Source organism: Gracilinanus agilis, chromosome 2, assembly GCF_016433145.1.
Source record: "Gracilinanus agilis isolate LMUSP501 chromosome 2, AgileGrace, whole genome shotgun sequence".
Taxonomy (NCBI): domain Eukaryota; kingdom Metazoa; phylum Chordata; class Mammalia; order Didelphimorphia; family Didelphidae; genus Gracilinanus; species Gracilinanus agilis.
The window spans coordinates 504,347,353-504,362,171 of record NC_058131.1 but is presented as its reverse complement, the minus strand read 5'-3'; the positions used below and the strand labels follow the sequence as shown (position 1 = coordinate 504,362,171).

Sequence of the window (14,819 nt, the reverse complement as noted above, 5' to 3'; positions counted from 1 at the left end):
AATATAATAAATATAATATAATATAATATAATATAATATAATATAATATAATATAATATAATATAATATAATATAATATAATATAATAATACCTAACATTTATGTAGTACTTAAATATTGTTAAGTGCTTTATAAATAGTATCTTATTTGATCCTTAAAGTAAAAAGCTTAAGTGCTGGTATTATCCCTGTTTTACAGATGAGGAAACTATTGGTACTATCCTGATGAGGTCACTTCCTCCCAGTAGGCCTGTGTTTTTTTCACCTTTGAAATGAGGAGTTTGGACCATATTTGTGATTCTCAAAGTGTGATCTGCTTTCTCCTGGGGCCTTTGAGGTCAAAACTATTTCCATAATAATACTGAGACTTTTTTGCCTATTAAAGTACTTCTTCCTACATATCAGTGTAAGGCCAGATTTTCATCATATATTTCAATCAAAACAACATATTGCAACAGATTGAATGCAGAAGCAGATAGGAGAATCCAGCTGTCTTCTATTAAGCTAGACATTAAAGAGATTTGCAAAAATATGTAAAACAATGCCAATTTTTCCTCTATTTTTTCTTGTGGAAATTATAGTTATTTTTCATAAAAAGTGTTATTTACATTAACATGTAACAGATTCATTTTATAATTCTCAAGTAACTGATTTGCTACTCCATGTAGTTGCATAATGAATATAGTTTGTAGTGATGGGTTTCAATCTCTGTCTCAGTACTAAACTCAATATCTATTGGTGAAATATCCACTCCCCCTACCCCACTTCTCCCCATGCCCCTCGTTTGTCTAAAGATATTATCTTATCCTTGAACTCAGAAAAGAGAATTTGACTTTTCTTAGTCCATATAATTGGATTTTGTATGCCAGGAAGGTAATTGCCAAGTCATTTTTTTTGTTTTGTTTTGTTTTTTAAACATCAGAACAGCTTCCCATTCTTGGATCCCCTGAAGTTGGAATAATTTATAAAAGCCAAAATAATAAGTTGAAAATGAATAAACTTCTTGTTATAAAAAGCAAACAGAATTTTTCAAAGTGACATTTTGACCACTACTTGAACGATTAAATACTAATTAAAATCTTAATGATTGCTTTTTTGAGGACTTTACTGAATAATTATGGTATTAATCTTAATGGGTGATTTAAAGATGTGACAGTGGTCTAATTGCAGATAATAGATTTCTCTTTCATATTAGAAATAGCTCTGCTTTCCTCTTGTTATCTAATTTGTCATCTATTCATTGATTACTCCTAACTATACTTCTGATTCTGACCCTTCCCTCCTGTTCTACTTTTATTTCCATTTCACTGACTGACCCCTGAAATGGAAATGTATTAGATAACTGCATGTGTTGTATATTTCTCTCTAAACAAGTACTTTATCATCAGTAAGACCATCAATATCTTGCTTCCCTAATTTATCAAGTTATAATTGTTTCTGACTCTTCAGACCTTTATCCTTCTACATCTAATCCATTGTGTACTGTTGACTGCTCCCCTCCCCATATTTATAATTTTACTGTTTTTATTTTTCCATTCTCATGCCTCATGCCTTTTCTTAGGCCTTTTTTATCTCATACCTAGATTATTGTAATAGGCAACTAGCTGGTCTCTGTTGTTATAAAGTCAGATTATGTTCTGAAACTCTGAGAAGCATGATCTCTAAATACTGTTTTCAGAAAGGTCCAGGAAATGTTTGGTCAACATTATACCAAGTATAATGTTGATAGCATTCGGAAGTACTTATGGTAGGGCAAATTCCAGTATGTAAAGCTATTCATGGAAAGGTTTCTTGGGTTTCCAAATTTTTCATCTTTATTTGCATCTATGTTGCTTTATCATAGTGGTTTATTTTAAATAACCTGGAACTGTGCTTTGATTAGTGTTTCAGTTTTTAAGTCGTCATTTTCTATGCCTATGAGCTTTTTCTTATATGTATGTGTTAGACCAGAAAGGAACCTTGGGTTGCCTACCCATCCTATGGAAATGGTGCTTAGAAGCCTACCTTATATCTTTTAAAAATTATACCTCACATTTACATAACATCTTGAGGGTTACATAGCACTTTCCATACATTATTTGATTTGAACCTCAAAACATCTTGAAAGGTAGTATTATTTCCATTTTGTAAAATGAAGTGATTTGCCTAGAGTTCATGTAGCTACTAAATGACAAAGTTAAGATTCAAACCCAGGTCTCCATATTCTTAGACCACTCTTATTTCCATTACACTGCACTGAATGTAGGAGAGTCCTCTTCCTCATGTTTCTAAAGTCAGCAACAAAATAAAACTAAACTCCTGTAATTATTTTAAAAGTCTGTCTTTATTAATGAGTCATTTAATAAATGTTTATTAAATACCAGCTTTGTGCCCTAACACTGTGTGCTAAGTTATGTGAATAAATTATATTCTTATTAGAAAATACATTGTCTTTTTGCTTTCTTTCTTTTTTAAAGAACTTAACTTAATATTTAAACTTAAACTTTTAAGCTTAACTTCTGTCGTAAATTTAATACTAAGAATCAACTCCAAGGCAAAAGAATGATAAAAGCTAGGTGACTGGAGTCAAGTGACTTGCCCCAGGTCATATAGTTAAGAAGTATCTAAGGCCAGATTTGAACCCAGGACTTCCTGTCTCCAGGCCTGGGTCTCTATCCACTCAGCCATCGAGCTGCCTCCTTTTATTTTTTTTCATGTCCAACCTTCATAATTTCGCTATCCTTCCAGGCTCACAAATTTCATCACTTTGACTCTCCAGAAAACTTAAAATTTTTTTTTCAATTCTATGTAAAAACAATTTCTGAGAATTGTTTTCCTGTATTTTGTGATTTAGGACCCCGCTCCCCCCCCAAGGTGGTAAATAGTCTGATATAGGTTATACCAGTACTTTCATACACTACAGATTTCCATATGCCCCATTCTATGACAAAAGACACATATCACGCATACAATTAAACTCATGAAAGATGGTGTGTTTTACTTGGCAGTCAGATTCTAACAGTCCCTAATTTGGCTGTGCATAGCATTTTTTTTATCTTGAGTCCCCTTGGGGTTATCTAGAAACTTTGTTTTGCTGATAATAGTTTACTACTTCAGAGTTGATCATTGTACAGTATTTCAGTTATTGTTCTCTTGGTTCTGCTCACTTAATTTTGTATCAGTTCATATAAGTTCATATATGAGCTCATCCTGTTCATCTTTTCAGTACTCCATTACTACTAGCAGTACCATACTACCATATACTACAATTTCTTCAGCCATTTTCCAGTTGATGGACACCCCCTCAGTTTCCAATTCTTTACCGCTACAAAAAGAGCTCATTTTTGTACAAGTACCTTCTATCCTCCATATCTGATTTCTTGGGGTACAGACCCAGTAGTGGTATAACCAGATCAAAAGGTATGCATAATTTTAGACATTTAAACACTTGTTATGCCATTCATACAAGTCTAATGTATAACACATGCCCTTTAGGCTGTAGTTTCCTAGAATGAATTTTGTTATTATTTTTCTAGTTCTGGGAAATAATTTCTGAGTAGTTTTATTGGTATGGCACTAAATAGAGCAACCTCCTTTTAAAAAAAACCAATATAATTTATTGATATGTTGAATCTAGTCTTTTAAGTTTTCACATTTATAACTTTCACTCCCCAATATTTATTCCTCTCGTTTTACATCTCTGCCTTGTCCCCTAGTGGCCCTGGGCCTAGAATGTATTCCTGTATGGTGCCACTGAAACTCCTCCCTTGCTCCTTTTCCCCAGGTCCTTTTGGGGTGCAATTCCCTTGCTCATGATTATTCCCTGATGATAGCAAGAGAGAAACTCAGGTGGATGCTTTTCTGTCACCTTGTGAGTCAGTGTGCCCCGAGGCTCTCACTTTTCATGGACTTATTCCTGTACCCACCTCAAAAAGACCAGGCTGGATCCCTGGCTCGGGCTTGCCATCAATGGACACGTGGGACAGACGTGGCTGTTCCAGGAAATCCCAGCCTGCCAAGAACATGGAGAGATGGAAGGCCCCGAGGTGCTAGATCCTGTGGGGAGACCTCACCTGTTTGACATGACACAGAGGAGTGCAGAGGGGTGCAGGCCTAGCACCCACACGCATGCAGGCTTTTCTTGGGTTTTCTCAGCCCCACTTCATAGACAATACTCGCCTTAGGATTAAGAGAGCCTCCTAACAAAGGATAGACAGATAGAGGAGCCTCAGCAGAGCAAATGCTCTGTCTGTGTATTTGCCTTCTACGACCACAAGGTGGCACCATTTGTCAGCAAGATCTGAGTTCAAATCCAGTGTCAGATACTTACTGGCTCTGTGACCCTGGACTTTACCTCTAGATCCTCCCTTACCTCATCTATATCAAGGGGATAATAGCAAACGTGATAATAAGTGTAAAGAATTTCATAAACCTTAAAGTGTGATATGGCCTTATTATTGTTAATAACAATAATGACAGTAGTAACACTAGCTTCCCATTTCCTCTGTACTCTGGTATGGCGGCTTCTCTTGAGATCCATTACCTTTGCCACTCTACCCCCGTTCCAGAGGATCGAGGCCTGCTGCTGCTCTTTCTGGGCTACTGCTATCACCTCTTCCATTCAGTTTTCTCTGGTCTTCCTCAGTACAAAGCCATCTTTCCCTCCTCGCATCTCATTATACTTTTTTTCAGGGATTTTACATTTATAATTAAATATATATTCTAATTCATTTTCTTGTCCCAATTATAAAAACCTTGAGTATAGAATTGCCCCTTATTAATTTTGCCTAGAATGGTACTAGTATTTGATAGGCACTTCACAGGAATAGGCAGTGTACCTTTGGGTCTCTAGTGGCTCATCCTAGGGATTGGTTCTTGGCCCTTTGCTCCCTATTTGTAGATGACCCAAAGGTGGGAGAGAGCTCTCATGGGGCACATTGGGTGAGAATTTAGTGTCTAAAAGGATCTTTGACAGCTTAGAGTAGTGTTAGCAGAGTATTGGCAAGGGTGCAGAGCCGGCCCTTAGGGAGCTGCTCCTTGCTCAAACTCTGCCCAACCGCCCAAAGCAAGAGTTTCCTCAATTCTTTGGGGGTAATGGGAGGAGGGAAGGGCTCACAGGCAGCTTGAAATTGCAGTTTGGGCACGTGAACTGGAAAACCTTTGCCAACACTGGCCTAGAGCATTAATTAGGCTCAGTCTAATAATATGAAATTCAGGGGTATAAATGTAAAAGTCTTTCATTTGGGCATAAAAATGAAATTTCACAAATGAAATGAGAGAGGCATGGGTAGACAGTAGCCATTCTGAAAAGGATCTAGGCAGGATTATAAGCTCAAAAGGAATTAGCCGAGTAATGGGGCAATAAAAAAAGCTAATGCCATCTTGGACTGTATAAGGAGGGACATAATTGTTATAGAGAGTGATAATCCTTCTTTGGCCTTTGGAAGGCCTCATGTGGAATTTTATATTCAATTTTGGGGACAGCAGTTGAAGAAGGACTTGGATCAACTGATATTTAGAGGAGAGTAAGCAGGGCAGTACAGGTTTTTGAGTTCATGACATAGGGTCTTTCAAAGGAATTAGACATGTTGAGGTTGGAGAAAAGATGCCTCGTTGGAGAGGGGGATCATAATTGTCAAGGTCAAATTTTTAAAGGACTGCCATGTTGGAAGAGAGATTAGACTTATTCTTTTTGACTCCACAGGCAGAGCCAGGAGCAACAGGTAATAGTTATAAAAAGTCAGTTTAGGCTTGAGATTAGGAAAATAGAAGGGCTCATCTCAAAAGCTAAAGGAATTCCCCTTCCTTAGAGGTCCAAGCAGCGTCTAGAGAGCCACTTGTTATGGATGTTACACACACACACACACACACACACACACACACACACACACACACACCCTTTGTATATGTGTTAGACTAGGGACTTAGCAATCAAATTCTGATTCATACCTTTGTTGTAACTCATGGTCTTAGAGAGTTTCCTAGAGAAACATTGAGAGGTTGTGACTTACTCAGGATTACATGGCCACTCTGTTAAAGACAGAACTTAATATATATATATATATTTTACATTGACTTTATGTAGGACCCTGTGCTAAATGTTTATATGTGTTTGTGTTCTTTTTCCTCAACTAAATGATATATTTCTTTGGAGAGTGTGGGGTGTGGAGCAAGAATTGTCTCTGGACCTTTCTGTGCTGTGCCTAAATTTAAATTCTTGGCACATTTTGTTTTACTGACTTTTAGCTCTTAGAATAAAAGAAAATATGTGTGCATAATTATTTTTAGCATCTAGGTTGTTTTTTTTTTCAAAACAGACTGTTTCCATGACTGCTCTCCTTTCATTTATAAGAAAAACAATTGATGTATATTGCTCAGACTAACAAAAAGGGGGAAAAACATTTTTCTGTTAACATATATATTTAAGACATTTAGTGGATATATAACAATGAATTATTTTAGGACTATTATTATACTAAGACTAATTTCTGTTTATTTTCCCTCTCCAAAATGGATTCTCCCAGTTTCTATCAGAGGCTCCACCAATTTTGAGCCTTTTCCTTTAGCTCTTTTTATCCACAATCAGTTTCCAAGTTAGGTCTATTCTTTATCTCTCTTTTCATCTGTATTTTCTGATTCTTTTGTCACTATCCTAGTCTAAAATCTTATCATTTCATAAATGGATTATTCTTTCATTCTATCTTCATCCAGATCATTTTACATAGTGTTCTCCTGTTTTCTACATGTCCCTTTTGTTTAAGAAGCTGTAATAATAGGTCGTTGCTTTTATCAGACCACATATGAACTCTTAGGCTTGTATTCAAAGCCCTCCATTTACCATCTCTTCCTTATCCATCCACCTGTATTTCTCATTTCTTAAAATGGACACCTTCTGCTTTAGTTAGATTCAGTGGCTTTTTTTGGCCAGGATTACTCCTGTCTCTGTATTTGTTCATCCTCTTTTCCTATTCTCTGCTCTCCCTGTTTTCATTTTAATAGAGTTAAATATAAAAGTCTTACACATGGTTTCAAAAAATCGACTTTACAAGTGCAAGATGGGACTAGAAATCAGTTTATCTAAAAAAGAGGTGATTGTTTGCATAAGCTTCAGTATTAAAGGCAAGAACATGAACTTAATCTTAGGCTGCACCGATAAAAATAACATCCCAATAAGCAGATGGTAGTCCTTTGTCTGACCACATATGGAGCTTATTGCTAGGTAACACATGTCAGAAAAGACATGGGTAAGCTGGAGAAGTCTAGAGGAGGAGGGCAAACCTAATAGTGAAGGGACTTGAGTTCATGTAGAGATTGGTTGGAGCAACTGAGTATAATTATTCAGGAGAAGAGAACTTTTAGGAGAGACATGATAGATCTTTTTAAATATTTGAAGGTTTCTCATATGAAAGAGGTTAAACTTTTTTTTCTTACCTCCATAAAGCAGAAGTAGGAGCAATGGGTGGAAGTTGCAACGAGGAAATTTAGGTTTGATATGAGAAAATCTAATAATTGAGTTATCTAGAAGTGGAATAGATTACCTGGGGAGGTAACAAGGCTGTTGGAGGATAGAGAGCAGAAGCTGGATGACCATTTGTCCAGTATGTAATTAGAATTTTTTTTTCAAGTTTGAGTTAGATTAGGTAACTACTGAGATATCTCTTGGAAGTTCTTTGATTCCCTTCTTATTCTCCAAAGAGAATATAATACACTTTATAACTGAGACTCAAGATGCCTTTTCCATGAAACCTTTATGTTTTAGTAGTAGGTCCATAGTGATCTTATATCAAGTCCATGTTGATTGTTCTTTTTGATAAATTTTCTTTTGCAGTTTTCTCTTTAAAAAAATTTAGTTTTTGACCCAGCAATGCCATTGTTGATCTGTTTCCAAGAGTGATTAGGGAAAAATAAAAAGAACCTATATGTTCTAAAATACGTCTAGCAGCTATTTGTGGTATCAGAGAACTAGAAATTGAAGGGATGCCCATCAATTGGGGAATGGCTAAACAAGTCATGGCATATGATTGTGATGGAATACTACTGTGCCATAAGAAATGATGAACAGATTATTTTGAAACAAACAAACAAACAAACTTGGGAAGACCTACATAAAATTATAAAAAGTGAAATGAGTAGAACAAAGAGAGCATTATATATAGCTACAGAATTAATATTTGAAGAATAACTTGTGAGCATCCACCTTCAGAGAAAGAACTGATAAATAGAAACATGAAAGATTTTTTATTTATATATGTAAAATATATAATATATATGTCAAATGATGCCTTCTCTAGCAGGGGAGGGGGAAAGAGATACCTGGGAATTTGAATGTAACCAACAAACAATACATTTTCTAAAAAAAATTTAAATTAAAAAAAAAAGCCTAGTTTTTCTATTAGAGTATAAGTTCTTTTAGTGAAAATCCCATTTAATTCCTGAAAGCCTGAGACAGTGCTGGACACATTGCTTTAATCAGTCATTTATTGAGTATGTACCAGGCACCATAGTAGGTGTTGGAAATACAAATTCCATGACTGAAGCAATTCCATCTCAGTTGGAGTTTACATTATAATAAGCAAGAAAACAAATACCCATATAGAAGAATAGACGGGATGAATTGTTGTTCAGTCATGCCTATCTCTTTGTGAAGGATCCCATGAATCTCTGTCCATGGGGTTTCTTGGCAAAGATACTAGAGTGGTTTGCCATTTCCAGTTTCAGGACAGAATAAATAGAAGATAATAAATACAAAGTAGTTAAGTACAAGGTAGTTTCAGAGGGAGAATATGAACAGTCTTAGGGAATTAAGAAAGGCAGAAGAAGAAATAGAAGATAATGCTTAAGCTTTGGCTTGAAGGCAGAGAGGCATCTGTGAGCTGGAAGAGAGAAAGAAGGACATTTCCAGCATGGCTCACAGCCACTACAGAGGTCTAGAGATAGGACATGGACTGTCATGGCCAGCAAGATTGGAGAGATGGGTTGAAGTAAAGATGTTATATGCTAACCAGTGGAGTTTATGTTTTATCCTAGAGACAATAGGGAGCCACTGGTATTTGTTGAGTAGGGTGTCACATAGACAAGGCTACTTTTAGGGAAAAGAACTTTGGCCACAGGATGAAAGAGAGAATTGAGGCAAAGAGACCAGTTCATAGGGTCTTCTAGTAAGCTAAGCAAGAAGTGGTGTGGGTCTAATGTAAGGTCATGACTAAATACAGAGCAAAGGTCATTTGCTGGATTTTGTGTAGATATAAGTGACAGAAGATGGCAATTGATTGAATCTTTGGACTGAGCAGCTGTGTGGAGTGAAGGATAATGCCAAAATTAAGAACTTTGGAAACTGGTAGAATCATTGTGCCCTTGGAAGAAATGGGGGAGTTTAGGAGAGGAGTAGATTTTTGGGCAAAGCTAATGAATTCTGATTTGGACATGCTGAAGTAGTATGTCTTGACATCCTGTTTGACCTGTTCAGTAGGCAACTTGTGATGTGAGCCCGGGGGGTGATGAAGTTACCAAAGAGAGTGCAGGAAGAGAAAAGTAGGTGGCTTAGGACAGAATCTTGGAGAATATATACAATTAGGTGATATTATATGGGTGATGAACCAGCAAAAGACACTGAGAAATAGCAGTTCAACAAGTAGCAGAAGAATCAGAAGTGTTAAGATTAAAATTAATATACAACAACTATCATATTTTATAAAGTTTATTAATAATAATTAAAATAAAAAAGCTAGAGCAAAGAGGGTGCTAACCCAGCTGTGCACACAGAAAAAGAGAGAGCAAGAGGTGAAGTTACAGCCAACTATATACAAACAACGTAAGCACGCAACTTGGGGACGTAGGGAGAAGGATGCTGGTAATGAAAAAGAATTCAGGGAGGTGGAGTCCAAAGGTTCAAGATTTCTAATTAAGACAGAAGAGAGCAGTGCTGTGAAACTCAAAGAAAAGAGATGTCTAGGAAAGAGTGGCTAGTGTTATCGAAGATAGGTTGGATATGTTAAAGACTGAGAAAATAACATCAGATCTGGCAATCAAGAGATCATTGGTAACTTTGGAAAGAGCAGGATCAATAAAGTGAGGAGGTGTGACACCAAATTGCAAAGGATTGAGGAGGGAGAGTAAATCTGGAGGTAGCTAGTGTACATAGCATACATTTAATGAGCATAAAGAGAATTTGCTTTTACACAGTGCTTGATGCTTAGTATAGTGTTTTTTTTTTCACAACCTGCCCACCCAAGAAGTGGTGCCAAATACTATTATCTTTAGAACGGAAAACGGAAGTGACTTGCCTAAGATTGAAAAGTAAGTAAATTTTAGGGTAGTACCTTGAATTAAGGACTTCTGACACCATAACTTGGGCTTTTTCCTTTTCAGGAAGCTCTCCTGATGCAGTATCACTAAATATTTTGTTGGTTGATTTCAGTTTATGCATAACTGCCCCCACCCCCACCCTGACCTGTGATTGCTTTGGTGTGTGGGAAAATCCAAAGAAGGAAACTTCTACCAATGTAGATCAGCATGTGCTTTACAAATTATTATCTTAGAAATTTGCCTGGGTGTTCTTTCGTCATCCATACTCCCCTATCCTCTAGGTTAAGTGACTTACCTAGCTGATACCATTAGTTTGTGGCAGAGGCAGTAAATTGAATCCTGGTTTTCCTGTTAAAGGCAGTTAGGCAGCTCTCTAACTCATTTAGGGACTGTTTTCACAGTATTAAATCCAATGTTTACAGAAGTTTCAGATTTTAAGCATGATTCAACTACTGAATATTCTGGACACTCCTAGAGTTGTGCTTTTAAAACTTTGCAACTAGTTTATCATCTCTACATTCATAATTTATCATTTGTTTATATTTTTTTCATCTTTTCAAACTAGTGTTTAGAAAGAGCTATGAAGTTTGCATTTGAGGAGTTCCACCTCTGGTACCAGTTTGCATTGTCACTGATGGCTGCAGGAAAAGTGAGTTACCCCATTTGTATGTGCAGTTCTCAATATCACCAGGGAATACTGGGAAATTTGTGGCTAGAAATTAAATTATATCCCATGGAAATCAGAATCAAATGTTGTAGTTTCCCTTTAGTCATTTTTAAGGTAACAGTTGAAACAGTTAGATTAGCCAGTTTTGCTTAGCTGGGGGAAACACAGAATTATGTTCTTGAGAGGATAATTCTCTGGAATGTTCCTTTTCCTAACCATTTGAACAGTAAAAGCTTGTGAGGAAGCTACAAGTCTGGAATACTCATGCATGTACAAAGCCAAATACTCATGCTGATCTTTTAAGTTCTATTGAAGTAGATTGAGAGTAAATACTTTTTGGGACACAATATCCAATTGACTGTTTCATTCTGACCCATTCTGCCTTTGTTCTGTAAGTCAAGAGATCTGAAGAAGAGGATTACGGAAGTATTTAAGGGAAAATTAGCCAGAAACTTCATATAGTGAACAAATGATGAATGAGATGTAATCTTTCCCCCCTACAAATATTAGCTTCTGTGTGAGCTTTCTTCTTGTCTCTACTCTTACTTCTCAGTGAATTATTGTTTGCTCAGGCTTCTGTCAGAAATTTTAGAGTGGTTGGGGAGTGGTAGTGGAGGGGAGTCAGGGCTTGCTTGTTTGTTTGATCAGAAACTGAAAATATAACCAACAAGTATTTTAGTAAACATAGTGCCCCTCACCCCCAAAGATTTGCTTAGTGTCTTTGTCACAAATTTTGTAATTGAGTTTCACAGAAATATTCCTCTTTTGTCAAGTCTGCTCGTGCTGTGAAGGTTCTGAAGGAATGTATCCGTTTGAAACCTGACGATGCTACCATTCCTCTCCTGGCTGCAAAGTTGTGTATGGGTTCCCTTCATTGGGTAAGTCAATTAGTGCTTTAAAATCCTCATTGGCTTTAAAGATTATTTAAGTATGTTACAGTCATAGGAACATTAGCTCAAAAATACCATAACTAGAGAGAATTAGAACTGTGGCCCAGATGTTATCTTACTTTTTGTAGTAGGGGCACTACTTAAAAGAAGCATGTAACTAAACATTCTACATGTTGACTCATGTTTTAAATACTCTTAGGGTTTAAAGGAATCATTTAAAAAAGTTGAATCATCACCTCCTTCATCATTTACTTCTGGTATAAATCTGGATGTTCATTTATTGGATTTTACATAAAGCATGATGAAGTTGTATAAAAACAGGTTCTCCTTCTTTACTGTATTATTTTTCCATTTTATTTTCATTCAGCAAACATTCATTTAGTGGTTACTTATGTGCAATGTTCTATGCATTGATAGTCTTCCAATATTTATTGAATTATGTTTAGGTACAATGTAGGTGTGTGGATTTCTAAAATTTATTCCCTTAAATAGAAGTAGAAAGCTCATGTGTTAATTATACAAATTCCTAATGATAGAAAGCTGTCAGGTACATATCTTGGTTGAGTGATTAGTTTTTCCATCTAAAAAACATTATTAAATCCTATTGATTTTTCAGTCAATCTAGCCCAGTCTAGAAATAGGAAAGTAATAAACATTAGAAAATTAATCTTTGAGCTATTTTAAGTGACTAAATTTAGGAAAAAATCATATTTTCAAAGATAGCATTCAGTTGAAAAGCATGGCTTCTGGGAAGTTTTGTTAATTTCTGCAGGTATAAGATTTTGACCCCTATACTTGGGGTTTACTTACCCAAGGAATGAAGGATATAGATGTGTACAACAGAGAGCAAGTGAAGAAATGAAATCAACTTAAGTGAATTTTTGAGTATTAGAGCTCTTTTGAATTGGGAAATTCAGGTGCCCAGTAGGAACTGTTGTACTACTGCTCTCCATAAAAGTCATTTTTTTCCCAATTAAAAAAGCACTTTGAATTCTTGTGTATTTAACTTATTTGAATTTTTCTATTATTTTATACATATCTTATTACTTTTACTTGATTATAAATGTCTGGAGGGCAACATTTTCATCTTATTTATCTGTATGTCTTCCAGTGTCTAAAATGGCATATTTATACACAGTGGTTGCATAATAATGCCTTTTAAATAAATGAATGTGATTGTATTAAATAAAAACATCTAAGTACTATCTAATAATTTTTATTATATAAGTTGAAAGAAGGTCCATGTATTTGCTGTTAAATTAAGCAAAGGAAAAAATCCTTTAAATGTACCGTAGAGAATATTAGGTATATGAGTCATAGAATGAGACTCAGTAATGATTTTTAGAGCAATTAGAATTAGAGACAAGAAGAATATAATTGATTAAGAAGAAAAAGAGAATGCAAAATAAGAGTCCTATGTTAACTATGGTCCAGAAGCGAGACTATAGTGTGACCTCAGAATTTGGAGGTTTCTCTTAACATTTTTTTAATGTAACCTAGTGAATTTCCACTTTAAGCAGTACATTCTCATGGGAATATATGTAAAAAACTCATCTCAGGCAGTAGGATGAATTTTGTATGTCTTTAAACTTGTCTTCTTTTTCAGTTGGAAGAAGCTGAAAATTTTGCCAAAAATGTAGTTGACATGGGAGAAAAAACTTCAGAGTTCAAAGCCAAAGGTTACTTAGCTTTGGGGCTCACTTACAGTCTGCAGGCCACTGATGGTAAGATTAGGTGGGGGCAGGAATGTGGTATTTAACTTAGAGTTATTAACTCTTATCAACCTGTGATGCTATCTGGTCTCTTTGAGAAGATAATTCCATAAGCAAAGAAAGACTTCCCACATTTAAAAGAAAAGTAGGACACTTGGATTATATCTTCACAGATTTTTTTTTCCCTTTTGGTCATGACTATCATAGCAAATGGGTTAAGGTATATTTGATTTTGGAGGTATGAGCCTGACTAGGGAGGGACCAGATCCAACCAACATGTAGTCTGGTGGTTTCTCAATGGAAAGAGCTCTTAGGCTCAGATATGGAGAATTAGAACCCAGTGTCTCACCTTCAATAAACTTCTTTTGATTGCTCTCCCTCTTCACCAGCAACTATTTTATGTCACATACGTTTCAATTATGGGGTCATCTAGGTGGTACAGTGGTTAGAGTTCCAGGCCTGGAGTTAGGAGGATCTGGATTAAGTTCTAGCCTCACACACTTGAGAGATATATGACTGTGGGCAAGTCACTTAACCCTGTTTGCTTGACCCTCGCTCTTCTGCCTAGTATTTGCTACTAGGACAAAAAGTAAAGATTAAAATGAAAAAGTTTAACTATGCATGCAACAGAAAATAAAAAATGTGTAGTCTTTGGAAACAAACAGAATACAGACTTTAGAATTAGCTGTAATTGAGGTACAAGATACCCAGATTATATGTGTTTTAAAGAATAATTTGTATTCATTATATCTAACAGATTTTAAATGGTATTAGTTCTATTATGTCCTTATAAGAGAAACAACTTGGGAATGCTTACTTTAATTATTCCAGGAATTACTTTCAATCTTTACATTATTAGTCTTCCACAAAATAGCACATATCTTGTGAATTTTGTATGTCTTTGAAGTATATTTTTGTTTTCTTTAAATTTCACAAAACAAATGGTTTTTAAAAGTTCTTTCAATTGCATTGTTAGAGAAAATGGTCTGATGTAGAGAGAAAGGAGCGTTGGACAGAAGGCCAGAGTTCTAGTCTCATAGCCACTTATTCACCCTGTATTGGAAATGTTAATCCTAGCCCTACCTATAGAAGGAATTGGACTTAATAGTCTTCAAGGTCCTTTGCAGCTCCAGAACTGTGACTTTAAATTAAAAGGGGAGCTTAACACAGGGTATTGTGTATGTATATATATATATATATATGTATATATATATATATATATATATACATATATATATATATATTTTTTTTTTAACCCTTGTACTTC

The 14,819-nt window shown here is 35.7% G+C and overlaps 1 protein-coding gene across 3 annotated transcripts in view; it reads left to right on the top strand.

Annotated features, from left to right (window-relative positions):
- The window catches only part of TTC7B (tetratricopeptide repeat domain 7B), a 342,224-nt gene that overhangs the window by 130,862 nt on the left and 196,543 nt on the right, over window positions 1-14,819 (top strand). For all 3 annotated transcript variants that reach the window (XM_044665011.1, XM_044665010.1, XM_044665009.1), the window contains exons 9-11: window positions 10,849-10,932; window positions 11,724-11,828; window positions 13,447-13,588. In XM_044665011.1, the coding sequence (XP_044520946.1) occupies window positions 10,849-10,932; window positions 11,724-11,828; window positions 13,447-13,588 (331 nt within the window). The remainder of the gene's footprint in view (window positions 1-10,848; window positions 10,933-11,723; window positions 11,829-13,446; window positions 13,589-14,819) is intronic.